Genomic DNA, 22,960 nt, shown 5'->3' with positions numbered 1-22,960 from the left:
ATGCATCTTTAAAATTGTCCCAAATGACATTAAAATATATTACTAATCTTAAACAAACTACCTAAACCTCCTAATTTCTCTTTTCTGAGTCACTACCATGAGGTGTTACTGGATGCGCAATGTGCCACTGTGTTATGCCAGGACATATTAATAATGCTGGAAGGCTTGTTGTGGTTATATAAATTAGTTCAAAATATGTAAGATGCCAAGCCCAATTCATCTTTAATAGTTTTGCTAAGAATAAAATGTTCACAAATTGAAAGAAGCTTGTGTACCGGTTACTCTGAGCCTCTTAATTTTTCCTTTGAAATAACAAAAGCCTCTCAGGCCTTTATCTGTTTATGTGCTTCAGTCAAGGTTTACAAAGTGCTCTACAAGCACAAAGCCATCCTGCATTTTTCCCTCCCTCAGGTGGGGATGAAACCAACTTCGGCTAAATGAAAAAAAGGAAAAGAACAAAGAAATAAAACTACCAAGGTTGTTTTAAAGTCTCTCAAGTGCTCCAGGATAGGAAGTTTAGAAAATTTTTTAAAAAGAAACACAAGAACAGAACTCTTCTCTGGGTTATTCATTAATGGGGAGTGGCTTTGACAGCAGTTCAATAAAAGTTTGATCTGGAGATTGTTCAAGATTAAAAGGACAGAAGTCAACTTCCCAGGGAAGTAACAAATTCTAATGTTCAGGTAAGTGTTTGAGAACCTCTTGCCATCTGACTGATACTTTTCCAGAGCTTTTATTTTCTTTATGTCTGATATGATTGTTCATGACTTTGGATTCTCTTTTCAACAGACGGGGAAAAAAAAAGTTTGCTTATGCTCAATGAGGCAGGGCGGAATCGCAGCAATATAGGAGAGCCCAAGTGGTCTGTGAAATTCCATGGCATGTGTCCATTCATATATATATATATATATGTGTGTGTGTGTGTGTGTATGTATGGACACACACACACACACACACACATATATATATCACTTTTTGTACTGGGGAGAAAGATATTTACAAATATTTATTTTATGAGTTATCACTGAGGAATTTCTTATCAAAGTTTTTGCTATAGAGAACGCTTTCATCTCTCTGGTACATTATACATCCATCAACTTTAGGAACACGAAAAATTCAAAATGTATCATCAATGTAATTGTACAGTTGCAATGTAGGCAGGGTGGAACCAAAAGAGGGTTAAGTCTGAATTAGCAAAAAACTAACTCTAAAATACTGTCCTATCACTTTAAAGGACAGAGAATACTTTCTTTTTATCTTATTTTAATGCAAGATCAAAAGAAAGAAACAAACAAAAAACCCCAAAAACCTGCTCCTGTTGATGACAGCTGCTTCTGGGTTGGGTTGTTCTACTGAGTGGCCTTTTCATGGAGTCTTAAAACACTGTATCCCAAGTCCTGTTTTGTTACAGGCAAATATTTATGTCCAAATCTTATTTAAATCCTCAGTTGAGTACTGTGTAATAATTTGCACATGTCTAATAATTACTCATTGCAGAATCTTGTATCCACAATATGCTAATTAGGCACTCATTATTATAAATTATGCATGTGAGATTTCTCTTCTGGGCATTTTGACTAAGTTGCTCTTTAGCAGAGAAAAAAAAAAAGTGTTTATTTATTAAGTGGTATGAAACAGGTCCACTGTGCCCACTGCATCTTGGGCTACAGTTTCTACCATTTGCATGTCTGGGGAGACAGAGCAATCACACAAGCTTAGTGAAGCAACTCTTACCACTCACAGACAGCAACAGAAAATAGAAGCCTAGGATTCATGGTGAAGCAGCCCAAGGCTCCGGACAGCTGCCCAGGGTTGATGGAGTCTCGTCTGCTTGCATCCTGCATTGCACCACAGCTGAGGGACCCCAGAAGCACACTCCATCCTGGGTTTTATATTGGAGTGAAACCGGACTCAATGGGCTAAAGTACGGCAGTGCACCGGATAGTAACAGGATCTCAGCTGTTCTGAGCAGGTTCCGTTTATCTCAGAATGCTACATTTCCAGTACATTCCACAGTTACTCTGAGAACAAGTGAGGGGTTGGGGACAGGGTGCTGCATCACTAAGGTCATCCAGGACTTATCCTGCAAGTTGCTCAGACAGTGGGTGTGAATCTACAGACCAAATCTACTACTCTAAATGTTATAAATAACACTAATAAACATGCAGTAAACATCAGATATAGAATGCTTTTATGTACAGAGGGATCCTTAACATCATTTGATTTAGATCCTTAAAAAAACTGATAAAATTTTTTTAAAGATTTTATTTATTTATTTCATAGGTAGAGTTACAGACAGTGAGAGAGAGAGAGACAGAAAGAAAGGTCTTCCTTCCATTGGTTCACTCCCCAGATGGCTGCAACGGCCGGAGCTGTGCTGATCCAAAGCCAGAAGCTAGGTGGTTCCTCCTGATCTCCCATGCGGGTGCAGGTGTCCAAGCGCTTGGGCCATCTTCAACTGCTTTCCCAGGCTATAGCAGAGAGCTAGATTGGAAGCGGAGCAGCTGGGACTAGAACCGGCACCCATATGGGATGCCAGCACTTCAGCCGGAAGATTAACCTACTGCGCCATGGCGCCGGCCCCCTGATAAAATATTTTTAAATCACTTTTATTTCTCTTCCCTGCATTCGTGTGTTCCAGGTGCTATCTTAAGTGCTGTTTATGTATCATTTTATTTAATCCTCGAGGATAAGCGTAAGGCAGACATTCATGTCATCCTATGTCACAAAGGAAAAAAAGAGACTTAAAGCCACGGAGAGCTAAAGTAATGTGTCCTCCATTCCGCTAGGGAGTGGCTAAGCTTAGACTCCAACCGAACTGAAAGATACTGGAACACTGCTTCTGAACCGCAGGTGCTGATTCACTAGAGGGCAAGGAACCAATGGGAAGAATCAGCAGCAGCATAAAAATGAAATAAAATGGAACTGAATAAAATGCTACCAAAAATAGCTCAGGACAGGTAAAGTATTATTTTATGGTAAAGTATTATAGTGCATTACTTTAAACATACATATATACGTGTGAACTGATTCTTAATGTAAAGTACGTTTCTTACTTTGGGTTATGGGTTTAAAAATATAAACTAGGCTGAAATGGAAAGCAAGAGCAAACTGGTCCTTATTTTTTTAAAAAAAGATTTACTTATTATTTATTTATTTGAAAGGCAGAGCTACAGAGAGTGGAATAGAGAGAGAGATAAAGAGAGAGAGAAAGAGATCTTCCATCCACTGATTTACTCCCCAAATGGTTGCAATGGCTGGGGCTAGGCCAAACCACAGCCAGGAGCCTAGAATTCCATCCAGTCTCCCATATGGTGCAGGGCCCAAAGATTTGGGCCATCTTTCACTGCTTTCCCAGCCACATTATTAGGAAGCTTGGTTGGAAGTGGAGTAGCTGGGACTAGAACCAGCATTTATATGAGATGCCAGTGGCGGAGGTGGCAGCGTAACTCATTATGCCACAACACCAGGCCCAGCAAACTGATTCTAAAGCTATGAACATTATACCCTAGTTTTCTTTTAAAAAAACTACATATACCATAGTGACTATCATAGTCACTGTATATGTTGTTACATGTTGACCCACAGATAAATATTCTTTTCTGTCTTTCAAAAATTCATGTCAAAAGAAGAAAAGTGTTGTAATTTCTTTCTATCAGACTGATAGAACTCACAACAAAACTGAACAGAGAGCTCACACAGAAAAATAACATAAACACAAAATCTCATTTATTTTTGTCTGAAGCACAAAGAAGCGCACTCAGCACAATAACAATAAGCAAATCAGAACAATATTGGAAAAAATGTCCCCATGAACACAACACGTATATTCTTAGGAGCAGCCATCAGGAGTTTAACAATAATGCAAGGCAGTTTTCTCTAAAGAATGCTTTCTGACAGGCTTTGGGGTAGGAAATGGCAAATCAATTAGAGGCACATAACAGATGAGCCAAAAATAACATTTGATACTCAAGCCATGCGAATCCCTTGGGCTATGAAAGTCCTCTCGAATTTATACTGAATTTCATCATTGGCCTGTTTGAATTTAGCATGTCACTAGAAACCATCCCTTCAACTCCCCACCTTGCACGCTAAGGGCTTGTGGGAGGGAAGGAGACCCTGCATGGAGAACAATGCTAGGCTTTCTAATAGTGGCCTTTCACAAGTGCTGCTTCTCATGTCATTCAACACTTCTTTTTAATGTCATTTATTTGCATACTTCTTTAATGTACTTAGAGACATTATAAGATGTGAAGGTCCAAAGTCATACCTAAGAGATCTAAAATAGCAAAAGTGTCCTTTATGCGTTCTGAAAAATAAAAACCTTAAAAACTCTTACCAATGCACAGAACTAAAAAGTAATGTCAAGGCATTGCCCATGACACACTCTCAGCCCACCCTATAATAACTCAGAATACTCTTTTTAAACGTGTGAAGGCCCAGAAGCATTATCAACTAAAAAAAAAAAAAAAAGACAACAATGGAAAGATATCCAGTAGGTTCCAGAAGCATTCAATTCTGGACACCTTCCACACATAGCACAGGGCAGAATTTATACACTGTGCCTTCCAGCTTGTCTTTAAATTTTCCCATATGCCTGGTTTTGAGGTGAAAAGATTAAAAATAGGAAGAGTCTGGTAGGGAGTGAAGATTCAAAATACATTGCTACATCTCACACCAATTGTGTTTCCTCTCTACGATGTCAGGTGCAGTTGCCAACTAGGGTATTCAAGAGCACCCTCAAAATCAGCTAAGCATAAAGAGGCATATTTCCTACCCTTCTTCTTTAAACTTCAGAATTCTCCTGAAGTAAGAGAGAGATTCCAGGTGATTCAAAGCTCAGGGCACTGACAAGGACTTCCTCCAGGTGAGAAGGGAGCTTCTTCCAAGACAATCTCTTGGAATCTAAAACTTTTGGCAATTCAATTAGAGAAGCTGGGAGGATAAACAAAGGAGCAGAGACTCCTTGGTCTCAGTTCATGAGGATCACAACAGCCTTGTCCATCCTAATCTTTCATTTCTCATGTTTCCCTCTCTTACGGAAAAGGAATTTACCTTAGATAATTAGTTTGCATATTTATATTATTTGATTCTTGAGACTACATTTTTTACCTTTTAAAGTGTATTCTGGTGAAAATATTACGGAACATGAGGCAACTGGTGCAGGGTTTGGAGCGGAATCTGATGGGAAGTTTTAATCTCCTTGTTCCTGTCAGAGAGCAAAGTGTTCAGACACACAGCGACAGATAGGATTGGCTTGGCGTGGTGCCTCTCCACAAGTTAGAACATCAACCTACATTAGGCAAAGGCAACATTTCAAAGTGCAGAACATCTGGCCCCATGTGTGACTAATGCCTGTAGCACTGGAAAAAGCATATGTAACATTAGGAACACTGCACTCAAAGAAATAAAACACATAAGTTATAAAGGATGCAGAGAGATCAAGTACATGTAAACATTTCAACACATTCTATTTTCACTAGAAAACATATTCACGTCTTAACATACTATCAAGGCTAAATTTAATGTTTGACTGAATGGTTGTACATGGCCATTCTTCTTGGTTCTGATGGCTACACCTATTTATATTTACTGCATGTAAATCCTAAATCTAAATGAAAATTGAAGTTCAACATTAAAATATATATCCTTAAGGAAGGTAAAATTGTGGGATCTTTCAAAGGCTAAAAGCATCTACTGCCTATTATTGGGTCTTACGCATCTCATATAAATTCCAAGCCTACTCATTGGGGTTAGACACCATTTAACTGAATTCTTTTCACAGGAGCTGAGAGAGAATAGAAGACATATGCCAGCACTGGAGAGAAATGGGGAAAAATTTGGCAGGTCATCTTTGGCATGGATCACGAAATAGAAACACTGGAAATTCATACCAAGACTGAAAATGGGGTTTACCAAGTTACTCAATATCCCACAAAATAAACTCTTTTGTTTTGTTAAAAAAAAAAAAAGACAAAAATTTGCTCCATCTTTAGGTATAGTGTATCTATAATCAAATCTAAAAGTGTTTCTACTTGGGGTAAGGGAGAGGTCAAATTGAATATGTGGTCAAAATGAATATGTGAAAATTTATACTACAGGAGATGAATTGTGCATTTAGTTATATAAATATTGAATTAGCTAGATTACATAAAGTTTTTACTATAAGGTAGTATCAAAGACTCATAGCTAAACTCTAGGGACAAATATATATTAGGAAATATATATTAAGTATATATTAAGAAAAATCTGTTCCATTTCCTTGTTCATTTATAGTATTTAGAATTTAATAAGAAGAGTAAGATTTAAATCATATTCACACGAATACTTTTTAAGGATTTATAATAAGGTCAAAATTCAGTTTTAATTCAAGATTATGAGAAAGGACACTATATTGGGAAGCACAGAACACTCTGCTTTATTTAGTGTTTCTAGATGGCTAGTACAGATTAAGTGCTATTAATGTAACATTAAGTGGGACATCTATTTTTCATTATATTAAAATTCTAATATCCTGAAAATTACAAAGCATTAAACAGTTGGATAAAATTAGAAAATAGGGTGCTTTCAATATACAGTTTAAAGATTTTTAATGATTTTTTTAAACAAAATTTATCCCTCATTTAAAATTCTAGCAGATGGATATCTGAGTGTGAAGTTTGCAGCAACTATGGCACAGTGTTTGAGTGCAACAAGCCATTGCAGAGGAGGCCTTTCCGATACTGTCAACAGGTCCCAGGTGCCCAGTTGTTGGCCTGGTTTATAAAGACTCCAGTCCACACAACAGTGGAGTACGGAGTTTGTTTCTTTTCTAGTAAAACAGAGCAATTACAACATCACACAGATACAAGTCAGGGTGATTTCAAAGTACACAAAAATACAACTATTTATGCCATGTAGTTCTACAAATAAAATTCCTAAGAGAATTTAAATCTTTAATACCCAACTTCTGTCAAACACTTTTAAGCACAGAACTATATTAAGAAAGCATAAGCATTCAGTTTCTGACATTCATCCCAAAAGAAGGCAAAATACAACAATAACACGTCTCTGAAATGCAAATTCCATTAACTGCAAGTTTCCAAAATACAAAGTCAATCTGGAAACACGTTTTAAAATTCAACGAGTGCTCTTTATAAATGGGTATGCTCAGTATATGCTTTTCCAACAAAATCAGAAATGATTTTCCAACATTTGTTCACTATCTCACTTTTGCTCCCTCATAAAAATACACTCAAGGGTTCATTTTTAGTTCCCTAAGTTTTACATTGATTAGCTCAAAATACCTATCCATGGAAATCTTTTCTCTCCACATTTCCACATATAAAAAACACTTTACTGAAGTCTTATAATAAGAACATCACTAGCAATTGCATTCCCTCCTATTTGAGCTTAAAGTAAATCTGAACAGTTCACCAAATTATGAACATTGCAACCAAGAGCTGGGAATTAATGTAACTTCCTTTGAACAGTTAGTCAGGTGAATACTGTAGCTAAGAGATCGTCATCCCCAAAGCAAAGATTTATTTCTTGACTTTCTACCTCCTCTTGAGCACAAGACAGATATGGAACCAGATTATCCCAGAAGATCTTCACAGATGCCAGAGGGTCTTACACTGAGCTGGAAAATGGGACCACTTGCTTTCCGCCCACGTAAACCTCCTCAATATTTCGATCATCTCCTGAAAGAAAAATCAAGGAATCATTTACAAAGTACTTTTGTGTCATTAATGATTTTAAGTGACTTCAAGAGCAATTTAACTTTAAAAAATTCACTTCTCAGAGAGGAAACAGAAAATGCTGCCATTTTTTTCTCTTGGATTGTTTATAGTCTAGAAAGGCCGGTTGTATCAACAGAAGGTGCCATGGTGAATTTCAGGATTACAGTCTGAATTCTGTACCTAAGTCTTCATACATAAAGATTTCTTCCCATTTGGCTTTCCATTCCTCAACTTAGGACTTCCTAGAGGGTCATGTGTTTTTCAGGTAGTACCTTTAAAAAGTGATGCTTAGGAGTGTTAAAAAATCAACCAAAGCAAATTATCACTGTAATGGTAATATATAATACAATTAATACAGAGAGATATATCCAAGAAAAGGACAAAGATTTTATTTAGTATAGGGATCATACATTTACCTACCTAGATAGAGAAATTTCTGGATAACAGCCTAAAATGAAAAATAAAAAAGTAATGAGAATCATTATTTTGTACACTTCGAAAATAACATTCATAGACAATCCTGATTGTCAAAGCCCAGAAACTGAAATTTATTTCTCAATGGCAAAATCAACTTCTATTAATTAAAATGAAGTGGTCTTTTGCTTAAAAAACAAAAACAAAGAAATAAACTACTGGCAAGTAACAAATGTTTATTTATTACCTAAAACTTTTTGGTATATAACCTTGAAATCTTCAGAGGTAAAGTATTATACAAATCAAATTAATTTAATAAAACAATTCAATTATTTCAAGAGGTATATTATGTAAGAAGAATGTCTTAGAATCTACATGAACAAGTCCGAGTCCTATTCCCAGAAGTTCACTTTAATAAAAGTAAAAGAATAATATGAAAATAATGATGGAGTCATAATAGGCTACCCTAAAATCACTATGAATTTCACTATGACCTTCCTCTTCACTCTTCTTCCCTGAAGCAGACACAGGACTCTCATGTGAGAGGTGCCCTTCATATACCTGGAGGGAAAGCATCCTTATCTCTGAGGACAAAGGGTCACAGAGGAGACTGAGAAAACAGGTCTTGCTAGCCTCCCCCTGGCCATGACCATCAGTTATGCTCTTGTGCTACTCTATTGCTCCATGATGCTTCACTCTTGATCAAACCCACCCTAAAAATACTCAAGTGGGGTAGATTTGGCTAACTAAGCAAGTTAGCTAAGACACCCATATCCTATGCTTTTCCAACAAAATCAGAAATGATTTTCCAACATTTGTTCACTATCTCACTTTTGCTCCCTCATAAAAATACACTCAAGGGTTCATTTTTAGTTCCCTAAGTTTTACATTGATTAGCTCAAAATACCTATCCATGGAAATCTTTTCTCTCCACATTTCCACATATAAAAAACACTTTACTGAAGTCTTATAATAAGAACATCACTAGCAATTGCATTCCCTTCTATTTGAGCTTAAAGTAAATCTGAACAGTTCACCAAATTATGAACATTGCAACCAAGAGCTGATCCTAGATCAGAGTGCTTGGGTTCAATACCCAGCTCTGGTGCAGACCCTGGAAGACAGTGCTGATGGCTCAGGTGCTTGAATTCCTGCCACCCATGGGGAATGAATTTCCAGTTCCTAACTTCAGCTGGGGCCACAGGCATTTGGTGAGTGAACCAGAGGATGGAAACTGAATCTGTCTGCCTGCCTCTCAAATAACTTTTTTATTTTTAGTTTTTTAAAATAGATATTTTAAATTTATTTGAAAGAGTTGGGGCCAGCGCTGTGGCATAACGGGTAAAGCTGCTGCCTGCAGTGCTGGCATTCCATATGGGTGCCAGTTCGAGTCCCGGCTGCTCCACTTCCAATCCAGCTCTCTGCTATGGCCTGGGAAAGCAGTAGAAGATGGCCCATGTCCTTAGGCCACTGCACCTGCATGGGAGACCTGGAGGAAGCTCCTGGCTCCTGGCTTCAGATCGGCACAGCTCTGGCTGTTGCGGCCAATTCTGGGGAGTGAACCAGTGGATGGAAGATCTCTTCTCTCTCTTTCTCTCTCTGCCTCTCTTCTCTCTGTGTAACTCTTGACTTTCAAATAAATAAATAAATCTTTAAAAAAAAAAGAAAAAGAAAAAGAGTCACAGACACAGTGGGAGAGACAAAGACAGAGAGAGAGACAGAACGAACTTCTATCTGCTGGCTCACTCCCCAAATGGCAGCAACACCCAGGGCTGGGGCAGACAGAAGCCAGGAGCCTGGAACTCCAACCAGATTTTCACATGTGTGGCAGGGGCCCAAGTACTTAAGACATGTTCGGCTGCTCTCCCAGGTGCATCAGCAGGCATCTGGATGAGAAGCGAGCAGTCAGAACCTGAACAAGTGCTCATATGGGATGCTGGCGTTGCAGCTGGTGGCTTAACCGCTGCACCACAATGCTAGCCCTATAAATAAATTTTTAAAAACTATTCAGGTTTATCCATTTCTTAATATTTTCATTATTGTATGAAGCCCCTTGTGTTACATAAAACTTTATTAAATAAACTTGTATGCTTCTCTGTTGTTAATCTCTCTTTTGTTATAGGGACCTCAGCCTTGACCTAAGGATAAATATTATTAAAGTAAGATGAATTAGTTTATTTTATACATAGGAAAACATTTTCTAATAAGAGGAACAAAATTAATTTTCTTATAAAATTAAGAAAGTCAATATAGCATAATGGTCAAGAGCCCAGCCTCCAGTAGTCAAAAAGTCCTGCATTTGAATCCAAACTCCATCTGCTAAATACTAGCCATAAGTCTTTAGGCAAAACACTTAACATTCCTTAAGTTTCAATGTCCCTGTAATTATCATGGAAATATTAATAGTAATGGCAATATTAATAGCTCTTTTAAGAGTGGTCCTGAAATTAAATAAAATTATATATGAAAGTGCTTTAATCCCATGCCTACCTACTATGTAGCAAGTGTTAAATATGTGCTAGTTATATTATGGCTATTTATAGCCAAATACATTCAAATAGACAAATACATTCAAAATATGAGTATTTTTTATTATCATTACTAAAGAGACCTCGCTTCCTTTTAAGATTCTCTTGTATTCCATTAAAATGTTTTAGTTTTGGTTTTGTTTTCTATAAGGAAGTGATTATGACTACTTCATAACACATGTACCTTTAGATTAATTCTCTTATTCTTACCTCAGAAATATCACCAACAAAATCCCCATAAAACAAGTCGATGGGAGAGTCAGATGCTTTGGGGTTGATCAAGAGGGCATCAAATTCCTTGCCCACTTCAAAGTTTCCAATCTCATTATCCAGCCCCAGGGCTACAAAGGGGAACAAGTAGATCAACAGTCAGTATTGCAAACAACCAGACCATACTAAGGTCTCAGTTTGCAAGGACAGAATCTGCCAACATGTATGCCACTAGAAAAAAAATTAGTATCTTTACGGTGAGGCAGAAATATGCTCTGATCCTGAGAGATTATAAGACTTCTGCTTATAGAAAGCACAGTAAGCACAGCAAAGCATAATCTGAGAATAAAAACAGTTCCCTTCATCACCATGATCATAGTTCTGATGCTGTCTACTTCAGCTCTGTCCTTGTACTACATAGTCCAGATGGTCTATGCATTTTTTTTCTCACTCTCACAAACATGATGATTGACATAACACCTTTTTTTCTTTTTCCCTCCTATTCTGCTCCTAATACTTCAACTTCTTTTCTTGTCTTTTTTGTTCCATGAAGAGCTGAAATGGATGGTATTGAAGTGAATTTCAAATAAATAAGAAAACTACTCTTTTGCATATTCATCAATATCAACTATAAATTATTTAGTTAAAATCTTTCAACAGAAAAAAAAGCTCACTTCTCAGTAACAGGCACTCATAACTCAAGAATCTCAATGTTTTTGGAAAAAAGATCAATCTATGCAACCTCAAAGGTGGCTGCAGAAGAATGGTTTTCTAAAATAGGCGTAGGTCAATAACGGCTATGGACTTGACTAATCTCATAACTATAATTCGTGATTACTGGATGTCAAGGAAGAGCATGTCTCATTCTTATGATTTAGTTGTGGAAGTTGGGGGCAGTTGGCTTTCCTGGTCAATGAAAATGTTGAGTCTAAAGCTCCTTAAAACCTGTACCCTAAACAAGGTATACAATGAGGCTGTAAGCGGCAGCCTACATGAAAGGAAGGCTAACTTGGGTGCAACACTAGGTATTCCAGTTCTTATGTGTGTGTGTTGTATTCTGTCACTGTCAGGGTATAGTCCAATGTGGAAATACTGGAAGAATTATCCTTGTAGGGCACTATCTGAAGCATTTTATTCCTATGCATAGGTATCCAGAAGACATGGCTGTTTTCTAATAACTGACTTAGAAACCTTACTTATTCTTAAAAGATGATTTAAGGGGCAACTCTTTTATTCTCAGAAAAGAACAAGGTTTTTGTTTTTGTTTTTTTTTTTTTTAGTTAAAGAATTCTCATAGCAAGACAGGGATATGAAAATTTTAGGAAATGTTAAAAGCTGTTAGGTGATTTTTACTAATGGGAGAGGATTGAATGTCATAGAAAATGACTGGAAATTCTCTCCTCCTTCACTGATCACACTCTACTTCTTACCCTTGACAAAGAAGCAGGACAAGCATGAGTTTAATGTCTATATTCAGCATAAAATTAGCCAGATCATCAGGTACACTTATTTCCCAGGATCCAGGCAAGTTGGAAGGTCTATAAACTTATTGGGCTATTTGTTAGAGCCTGAAGAGTTCAGGAATAAATGCCCCCCAAAAATACAATTGCTTTCAATGAATTTGTAAACTGATGTAAATCCAAATGGTTACAAATGGGCCCTCCTGGGGTCAAAGTGACTCAAATGAATTTCACGAACAGCAGTTTTGCTGTTTTCAGAGCAAATGTTGGCTCTGTGTAGCTGATTTCTACGTATCTTGATCTTTCTGAGGGAAAATGAAAAGGCCACATTTTAAACACGAATCCATTCATCTCATTTCACTTAGACTATAGCAGAGATATTAGTTAAGGAGAAGAAATTCCACAGTGGTAAGCCCAGTGGGCCCAGAAATAGATTTAAGAGCTACACAGCAAGGTTGAAATGACTTTGTAGGCACCCCATGCTGGCTTGATCAGAAACAGCATCCTGATGAACAATTCACAGAGAGCCTAGAATACAAAAAGCACTATTTAAATGCCACTTGTTTTCACCATGAAAATTGATGGTAGAACAGCTACTTGAATTTACATTCAGATGTGTAAATACAATGGTGGCTGTGTAGAGGCGAGAGGGGGCGTCACACACAGAATTGTAGAAAATGAAACCCTAAGACTTCAGGGAATGTAAAGAACATAACTGCTACTTGTTCTTCTTGAAATGTCCTTTATGGTGTTCATCAAAGCCCAAAACACTCCAAATTTTTCTTCCCAGGATATTCTTGGCTTCAAACACCCTCTATTTCTAAGACCCAGGATACCTATAACAAATCTACACCCATATATGTAGATGTATCTGTATCTTACTTTACTTTCTCACCAGTTGCATATGGTCTCATGCTATTTTTTACTATCATCCATTCAGATTGCACTATAATTCTAAAGTGACTTAAAGCCATACAATTACCAATTTCTATTTTTTTTTCATGAAAATACAGTTATATATGAAAACCAGGAAAAGCTGCGAAGCAGGATTTCCAGATCAACCAGCTATATTTTTACATCTTTCTTCTTTTAAACAGGTTTGAATCACTGGTGTATTTAAACATATAAACCAAACACATGGCCTAGGCAGGGATTTATGCAGAAAGGTAAATGCGGGACAGAAAGGAAGAACCTCTATTTGTGTCATATTTTCTGTATTCAAATCATAATACAGTGTAACTTGATAGCTGTGTAACCTTCATTCAGGCTCCTTGTTAGTAAAATGGAATTGAAAACAGTGGTTGTGGGAATCAAATAACATGTAAAGTGTGCTACATAGTGTTTATCACATGGTAAGAACTCAGTAAGAGTCTTGGCTATTAATTTTGCTATTATTGTTATCACTCTGTTCAACAGAGAACAAGTTACTTGACTCAATAGAAGAATGCATCATTTTAAAGAATTCATAAGCTTGTGACCAATGTGAACATCTATTGAAGTGATTCACATGATAATTGCATATCTGATGTTTATTCTGCCAAAAACAGTGAGTTTGTCAAAAAACAACAAAAAGTCCTGCACCATGTGCCTGAATATATACTTTCTGAGTATGTATTTCTTAGTTATGTTACATAAGATATGAGTCATGGATACTGGATTTCCTTGATACCACCCTCACGTGCCTTCACACTGCATCCATGTGTGCCATTTGCACAATAATACTCTGTGTACTGATCCACATAGATTGGCATGGTTGCACATTGAGAGAGAAAGAAAACAGTCATTACCTTGGCTTCCTCCAAGAGTAGCTAGTCTGAAGACTTCTTTGAGGGTGAGACTTTTCTCATTTACCTTATTAATTAAAAGGATATTAGAAACCATCACTGCTCTTCTGATTGCATCAAGCATGGAAGATGAATAACCACCAGCTATATCTATGGTAGGTAAAATAAAGCCAAAACAGGAATTTTATGAGGCAAATGGAATAATCAATTTTTTCAATTACCCTTTTTGTTTTTGGTGACAAATACTTAGTCTTTCATACACTTAAAGAAAAGTTCTTATTTATAAACACACAGCATAGCCACAGGATAACATTTAAAATAATTCAAAATCTGTATTTAGTATCAAATGTATAGCTGGACTTGTTTCATAGTGTCACTGAAACAAATCACAAATTTTGTGACTTTTTTATTTTTATAAACTTATATATGTATTTATTTGAAAGAGTGACAGAGAAAGAAGAAAAGGTGGAGACAGAGACAGAGAGACAGAGAGAGACAGAGAGAGAGAATCTTTCATCTACTGCTTCACTCCCCCAAATGCCTATAACAGCTAGGAGGACTGGGCCAGGTAAAATCCAGTAGCCCAGATGGAACAAGTCTTCCAGGTCTTCCCAGGCACATTATAAGGAAACTGAGTTGGAAGAGAAGTAGCCAAGACTGAAATGGGCACTCCAGTACGGGATGTGGGCATACCAAGTGGCATCTTAAACTGCTGCACCAATATGCCCAGCCTTTTGAAGCTTTAAACAGCAGAAATGTCTTCTCTCACATTTTGGAAATCAGAATTCTGAAATCCAAGTGTTTGAAGGGTCATGATCCCTACAAAAGCTCTGGGGGAAGAATCGTCCCTTGCTTTTGCAGCTGCCGATGGCTCCTGGCTTTCCTTGGCTGGTGGCAGTTAACTCCAATCTCCACCGTTGTCTTCAGATAGATGCCTCTTCCCTCTGTGTCTTTATGCATCTCCCCTCTTCTGTCTCTTTTAAGGACATTGGTGGTCATTAGAGTTAGGACTATCCTATTTCAGAATGATCTCACTTAGAGATTCTTGAATTACATCTACAAAGACCTGTATTCCAAAAAGCATCACATTCCAGATTCAGGTAGCCATCTTTTGAGGCCCACAATTCAACCCTGTACAAACTCAAATGGTTAATAAAGCTTAGAGGAGAAACTCTCATCTCTGAGTATTTTATGGACTCTCATCTCTGCATAGTTATAAAGAAAATTTAGATCACATAACATGTGGTTTAAAATAAGCTCACCGGGGCTGGCGCTGTGATGGAGGGGGTTAAAGCCCTGGCCTGAAGCACAGGCATCCCATATGGGCACCAGCTCTCTGCTATGGCTTGGGATGGCAGTAGAAGATGGCCCAAGACTTTGGGACCCTGCACCCATGTGGGAGACCCAGAAGAAGCTCCTGGCTGGCTCCTGGCTTCGGGTTGGTGCAGTTCCTGCCATTGCGGCCATCTGGGGAGTGAACCAGCGGATGGAAGACCTCTCTCTCTGTCTCTACCTCTCTCTATAACTCTGTCTTTCAAATAAAGAAAATAAATCTTAAAAAAATAAAATAAAATAAGCTCACAGTTCTATACTCTAAAAACTTCTAACTTTAATACAGATGAGAGCTTTGGGAAATTAAAAAGCCACTTCTTTATGATAACTGTTCAGGAAGAATGAACTTACATGTTTTCAGGAATTAGAATAATAAATGAGAAATTCTCATGTAGAAAATATATATGTTTGTTGGCATCATTAAATGAGGAATGAGATTTTTAGTCACTTAAATAAAGTCCCTAGTCATCATGCAATTAGAATTACTACCTTTGACAGAAAAAAAAATAGATGTTATTAAATGGGCTTCTAAAAGTGAATGTCAAGTAAGTTAACATGTTTTACTAGTGGAAAATATATTTGTAGCTAATAAAATATACTTCATATTTTAAGGATTCCTTCTGCCATTTGTAGGTAAACAAAGGTAATTGCTAGTACCTATATATACCACAAAAATTAAACGCAATTGCTTGTTTAATACTAATTTTAGATTGCAGCTCCATTTTATGTTCAACTATCTTCCATGTCCTTGAGCAAACTGATATGGAATTATTTTAGAAAAATGCTTTCTAACCAGAAATCACCTAATTCCTGAAGGGTTGTATATCTATCATTAGTTATGAGTCTGTGTTAACAGACAGTAACCAGTCACTAAACCTTCACTTTAACCACAGCATGAAACCCAGAACACAAATTGAATGTATGAATAAACAACACACGTAAGTTTTCAAATATTTTGTCTACTGCTTTCTTCTTTTCTGCTAAAACAAATAAAATACTAAATGTAAAATCAAAATAAAAACTGTGGTAGGAAAACAGGTAGGGACTAAATATATCTCATGATATATGGATAAAGATGAGACATAAACAGAAAAGCCAAAGCAACACAATTAGCTTAGTGTGAATATACAAGATATAAATATTTTCAGCTATTAAAATGTTTTGTAAAAATCACCAAAAGCAGATTTTCCTCAATATCTAATCAAAATTAACCTGTAGAAAGAATAAGGGTCGATTAGGAAACAATAGTATACAATTTGCTGAAAAGTATTTGAGAGATGCCTTAGTATATCATTGACTTAATCATCCTATATTCTTCTGGCTACCAATGTAGCCTTATAAAATAAGGAAAAGAACATGCTGATCAAACAATGAATCCTGGACCACACAAATTGCAGGATTTAGTCAGTCTCCACAATGGCTAGATTAAGGAATACTTAGGGAACTGCTAACGCATTATTTTGAGCGTGTCTTTAGAGAAGACTGGTGTATGGGTTTCAGTGCACTAACAGGAGAGTAACCCTCAACATGGGTGGGTACCATCCAATGGACTAGGGTCCCAGATAAAAACAGAGAAAAGACAAGTAGGCAAGGAGGTCAATCTCTCTCCCTCTCCCTTCTGAAACTGGGATGCTCTCCTCTTCTACTCATATGTATGGATTTCAGAATTTTTTGCATGAAAAGAAACTTATGTATTTCATTTTCCATGAACATTTTAGGGTACCCTCATACTAACCTTGGACATCAGAACTCCCAGCTCTCCTGCTTTTGGGCTTCAAGACTTACACCTGTGGACCCCAACATTCTTAGGCCTTTGGCTTTGAACTGAAAGTTATACCAATCAGCTGCTTCTGAGGCCCTCAGAGTTAGACTCAGCCAAGCTACCCAGCAGATGGCCTGTCATGGAACTTCCTAGGTTCATAATCATGGCAAGTCAATTTCACAATAAATTCCTTCTCAAACCTCTCTCTCTGTTTCACACACATAGACACACACACACATACACACATACACATGTCTACTCCCATATGAGGGTACTTTAAAGAATTTGTGGAAAATGTATACTATGGAAAAAAACTATGAATGAATTGAAAAGAATTTTGCACCAAAATAAATTTTTAATTGTATTTTTCCACAAGTGTTTTGAAATACCCTCATATCTATCTCTACATTCATATCTATACCTATATCTATATCTATCCTATCAGTTCTTTCTGAGTAACTCTGACTAATACAGGACCATCTGTGTACAAATCAAGCTTTTCTGGCCAGGAGGTTCCACTGTGATAGTAACTTGCTGATATTGGCCCTCCTGTGTTGTTGTGGTAGCCTCCTCTATCATGCAGGATACATTTATTGCAGGGGAGTTGCTACTTTATAACAAGAGGCAATGTTGTTGAACAGAGAAATAATGAATATCCACATTTTGTAGACTTTTTTAAAAAAAGATTTATTTGTGGGCTGGCGCCACGGCTCACTTGATTAATCCTCTGCCTGCGGTACCAGCATACCATATGGGCACTGGGTTCTAGTCGCGATTGCTCCTCTTCCAGTCCAGCTCTCTGCCGTGGCCCGGGAAGGCAGTGGAGGATGGCCCAAGTGCTTGGGTGCCTGCACCCGCATGGGAGACCAGGAAGAAGCACCTGGCTCCTGGCTTCGGGCCGGTACAGCCCCGGCCGTAGCGGCCATTTGGGGAGTGAACCAACGGAAGGAAGACCTTTCTCTCTGTCTCTCTCTCTCTCACTGTCTATAACTTTACCTGTCAAATAAATAAATAAAAAAGAGATTTATTTGTTTATTTGAAAGTCAGAGTTAAGAGAGAGAGAGAAGGAAAGACAGAAAGAGAGGTCTTTCATTTGCTGGTTCACTCTCCCAAATGGCCACAATGGTTGGGGCTGGGTCAGGCCAAAGCCAGAGGTCAGGAGATATTTCAAGTCTCCCATATAGGTTTTAGGGGCCCAAGCACTTGAGCCATCTTCTGCTGCTTTCCCAGGCCATTAGCAGGGAGCTGGATCAGAAGTGGAGCAGCCAGGACTTGAACTGGAGCCCATATGGGATGCTGGCATGGCAAGCAGTAGCTTTACCCACTACACCACAGTGCCAGCCCTCAGACTTGGTTTTAAAGTATGGACCAGTAGTTTTGCTTTGTTGACCTTTGGTCAGTTATTGAGTGCAAATGAGCCTCAATTATCTCAAAACAACATCACCTATCTTTACAGTTGCTGAGAAATTGCAATTACATAACCTAAGTACTAGAGAATAAGGATCAAAGGGTGGAAATCGTGTGGATGAAAGGAGAAAACGAATGGATACGTTTCCCCAGAAAACCTAGTTCTCAACTCTCCCTTCCCCTCCTAACATCATGATAAAGAATGGCATCATTACTTGCTTATCAGAGTCAACCTGAGGACATTGTTATTTACAAGAGATAAATATGCTATGCAGGAGTGAAAAATTGAGCCAGAGGACAAGATAAAGGGAAATAAAAAAAAAGTGAGTGATTTATATGTATATGTTCATTTCTCAATCATTCATTTATTGAACATTTTCTGAGCACCTGCTATGTGCTCAATTTATTTATATGCTCATAAATATAAATTGTGTGCTTCTCACATGAGCTCCACATGAGTGGAGGAGAAAGAAAAGAGACAAATACACAACATGCATTGACAATGAATTGTGTTCAGTTTAGTGACGGGAAAATGAAAATCAAGGGCCCCTTTTCACAGGATGGTGAGGGAAGGCCACTTCAAGGTAATTACATTTAAACTAAGGCAGGAATGAGAAGAATATAGCCATAGAAAGAGAAGCCTAAAGGGCATGGCAAGCAGAAGCACAGAATATACAAATGTCTTTGTAAGAGGCAGCTGTGGTTCATGGAGAGGTTTAAGGGAATGCCAACGTAGGGAGGACAGAGGAATGGGAGACGGGTGTTACACCACACAGAGATTTGTGGCCCATATAGCAAGGATTGCATATTCAGATCCCTCTGAAGGGTGGTAAGCACAGGAGGATGAAATGATCAGATCCTCGTTGTGATTTTTTTTTTTTAAGAAAAGAGTGGATTGAAGGGTCCTGGATACATATGAGACCTGTTAAGAAGCTGAGGTAGTAGTTCAGCAAGAAGTGACGTCAGCTTGCATCATCTGGTGGTGGTGGCTGCTATGGACAAACAGAATGGTTTCAGATGTTAAGAAGCCATGAGGGTGAGTGTTGTAAAGCAGCAGGTTAAGCCTCCGCTTAGGATGCCTGCATCCCATATCAGAGTGCCTGGTTTGAGTCCCAGCTACTCCAGTTCCTTTCCAGCTTTGTGCTAATGTGTATCTTGAGAGGCAGCAAATGACGGCTCAAGTTGTTGCCTCCCTGCCAGCCATGTGGGAGATCGGATGGAGTTCTAGGCTCCTGACTTTTGCCTAGCCCAGCCCTGGCTATTGCAGGTATTTGGGGGATATGGGGAATGAACCAGCAGATGTTAGATCGTGGTCTCTCCTTCCCTCCCTCTCTCTGTCACTATGTCTTTCAAATGAATAAATATTTAAATATATTTTTTAAAGGAGACACAAGGGTGGACATTATCCCAGCTTAAACATGGGGGAGAGGGGAGGGAAAAAGAGGAACATAGAGATAGCATCTTAAGTTTCTAGTTTGAGAAACTGAATTCTCTGAAAGGAACCAGGCTTAAATGTGGTTTGGGATACAATGAAGTGTAGACATTCCTTCTAGAAAGGCCTAAAAGGGAGAGTGTAAGCAGTTGAAAATGCAAGTTTGGAAGTCACAGGAAAAGATGCACTGGATGTAAAAATCTGTGAGTTAGGGGCCAGCACTGTGGCTCAGGGGGTTAACACCCTGGCCTGAAGTGCCGGCATCCTATATGGGCGCTGGTTCAAGACCTGGCTGCTCCACTTCAGATCCAGCTCTCTGCTGTGGCCTAGGAAAGCAGTAGAGGATGGCCCAAGTGCTTGGGCCCCTGCACCCACATGGGGGACCCAGAAGAAGCTCCTGGCTCCTGGCTTCGGATCAGCACAGCTCCAGCCATTGTGGCCATCTGGGGAGTGAACCAGCCGATGAAAGACCTCTCTCTCTCTCTCTCTCTCTCTCTCTCTGCCTCTGCCTCTCTGTAACTGTGCCTTTCAAATAAATAAATAAATCTTTAAAGAAAGAGAGAGAGAAAGGTTCTGTTTCTCTAAAAGCTCAGAAGACACTAGTGATGCTAGTGTGCTGGTTGGAATGGCCCAGGAGTCAAGAGGTGATGACACAGCATAGTTTTATTTCTCAAGATCCTGTGAGAGCGAAAGGTAGACAACACACTTCAGAATGTCCTGCTCTTTTGCCTTGGATTGGAAAAGGGTTTCTTTTGCCTGGTTGGTTTTGGCTTTTTAGCTGTAGCAGAAAGAAAGAAGAAAAAATGCCAGCAGAGGCAGGAAGTTGAGAATTTGGTTGAAGGAAGAATTTCTATTTCTATTTTCTTTTTTAAAAAAATTATTATTTATTTTGTTCATTTGAAATGGAGAGATAGCTCCCATCTTTTAGGTCATTCCCAAATGCACCCAAGCACCCTGGACTGGGCCAGGTCAAAGATGAGAGCCAGGAACTCAATTTGGTCTCTCATATGGGAGGATGGGACCCAACCACTTGCATCATCACCTGCTGCTCCTAGGTTGCACATCAGTAGGAAGATGGAACAGGGAGTGGGGCTGGAACCAGAATCAAGACACTCCAACATGGGATGCAGGCATCCCAAGTGGCATCTTAACCACTGTACTGAATCCCTGCTCCTGTTTTTGTCTTCTCAATGAACTTACGAGAGGAACCTGTCTTCTGGAAGTCGGTAGGGTATGAACTAGGGTAGAAAGTTCAAAGAGCCGGCGCCGCGGCTCACTAGGCTAATCCTCCGCCTTGCGGCGCCAGCACACCGGGTTCTAGTCCCAGTCAGGGCACCGGATTCTGTCCCGGTTGCCCCTCTTCCAGGCCAGCTCTCTGCTGTGGCCAGGGAGTGCAGTGGAGGATGGCCCAAGTGCTTGGGTCCTGCACCCCATGGGAGACCAGGAGAAGCCCTTGGCTCCTGTCATCGGATCAGCGCGGTGCGCCGGCCGCAGCGCGCCAACAGCGGCAGCTATTGGAGGGTGAACCAACGGCAAAAAGGAAGACCTTTCTCTCTGTCTCTCTCTCTCTCTCACTGTCCACTCTGCCTGTCCAAAAAAAAAAAAAAAAGAAAGTTCAAGGAGAAATAAGAAAAGGCTGTCCTGGAATAAAGACACATATACTTATTAGAGGAATATAGTTATCTATATCATCAATGCTGAGGGCCCTTTGAGATTTGAGGACAAAACTTAAAATTAAGCCCCTCCATCAAAGGATGTACTTTTCTCTGAAAGGAGGAAAGAACTTCCACTTTGCTTATGGCCTTATCTAAATACTGATGGAGTTTGTGGACTCAAAAGGCTTCCATAGTCTTGGCAGCTCATGGTAAGAGCCTCGGGTGATCCCTGACGCCATAAATAAGAGTGTCAATTGTTAAATCAACAACAGGAGTCACTGTGCACTTGCTCCCCATGTAGGACCTCCATCCTTAATGAGTTCTACTATGAGAATTAATGGTAAAACTAGTCTTCAAACAGTACTTTATACTTTGTGTGTCTGTATGGGTACAAACCGCTGAAATCTTTACTTAGTATAGAGTTGGTCTTCTGTACATAAAGATAATTAAAAATGAATCTTAATGAAGAATGAGATGGGAGAGGGAGTAGGAGATGGGATGGGAGTGGGGGTGGGATGGCAGGTATGGGGGGAAGAACCACTGTATTCCTAAAGCTGTACTTATGAAATTTGTATTCATTAAATAAAAGATTTCTTAAAAAAATGAAGCCCCCACTGGAGGATGGCTTCCAGCTACTTCCAGATGTTCAGCTGCAGGCATTGAGATGGGGAATCACGGAAATAACCTAGGGTTGGGTTTTTGCAAAGCGAATGCAAGGAAAATGAGAAGGATTTGAAAAGCAAAGATGTTTTCAAGGGAATGATTATAGTGATGTACCCTGGCCTCTAAAATGGGTAAATCAGGCAGAGAATAATGGTTTTTGAGAAAACATTGAATCACTGGATTGGAATCTATCAGGGGATCAAAGAATTGTGCTTTGGTGTCATGGAACAAATAAGTTAGGATAGGGAACTGTCAGGGAAAAGTGAGACACATTGGCTCCATGTATGTTGTGTTTAATGAATGTGCAAGTCTCATTTATATAAACATTTTCCCTTCAGATTACTGGTTTTTGCTTATTTGCTATGTTTCCTTTGTGTGTTCTTTTCATATTTTACATAGGAGGTAGCCTGACCTTAAAATTGTTCAAGTAATCATCTTTAATATTTTCATATTGCAAAGATAAATATGAAATACAAAGTCTCCTTTTTTTCTGAGACAAAGAATTGAGATTTTGCTCCCATTTTCCAAATTCTGTTATTCTTTCAACTTTCAACTTAAACTATAGCTTACTGATTTTTGTTAAGGTTCTGAC

General features: G+C 38.7%; 1 protein-coding gene and 1 long non-coding RNA gene across 5 annotated transcripts in view; one reads left to right on the top strand and one right to left on the bottom strand.

Moving 5' to 3' along the window:
• The first annotated feature begins 639 nt into the window (after nucleotides 1-639).
• On the top strand, nucleotides 640-5,865 carry LOC133771960 (uncharacterized). The gene is made up of 3 exons (XR_009867652.1): nucleotides 640-683; nucleotides 2,854-2,960; nucleotides 5,786-5,865. It is a non-coding gene; the product is annotated as an uncharacterized LOC133771960 (long non-coding RNA).
• The window catches only part of GDA (guanine deaminase), a 295,068-nt gene continuing 275,815 nt past the window's right edge, over nucleotides 3,708-22,960 (bottom strand). For all 4 annotated transcript variants that reach the window (XM_062208407.1, XM_062208409.1, XM_062208410.1 and 1 more), the window contains 4 exons: nucleotides 14,121-14,267; nucleotides 10,874-11,004; nucleotides 8,142-8,169; nucleotides 3,708-7,682 (listed from right to left, as the gene is read on the bottom strand). In XM_062208407.1, the coding sequence (XP_062064391.1) occupies nucleotides 7,612-7,682; nucleotides 8,142-8,169; nucleotides 10,874-11,004; nucleotides 14,121-14,267 (377 nt within the window). In that variant the 3' untranslated portion in view covers nucleotides 3,708-7,611. The remainder of the gene's footprint in view (nucleotides 7,683-8,141; nucleotides 8,170-10,873; nucleotides 11,005-14,120; nucleotides 14,268-22,960) is intronic.

This window comes from Lepus europaeus, chromosome 12 (genome assembly GCF_033115175.1).
Source record: "Lepus europaeus isolate LE1 chromosome 12, mLepTim1.pri, whole genome shotgun sequence".
NCBI classification, from domain to species: Eukaryota; Metazoa; Chordata; class Mammalia; order Lagomorpha; family Leporidae; genus Lepus; species Lepus europaeus.
Note: the sequence above shows the minus strand (reverse complement) of the source record. Positions and strands in the feature narration are given on the sequence as shown.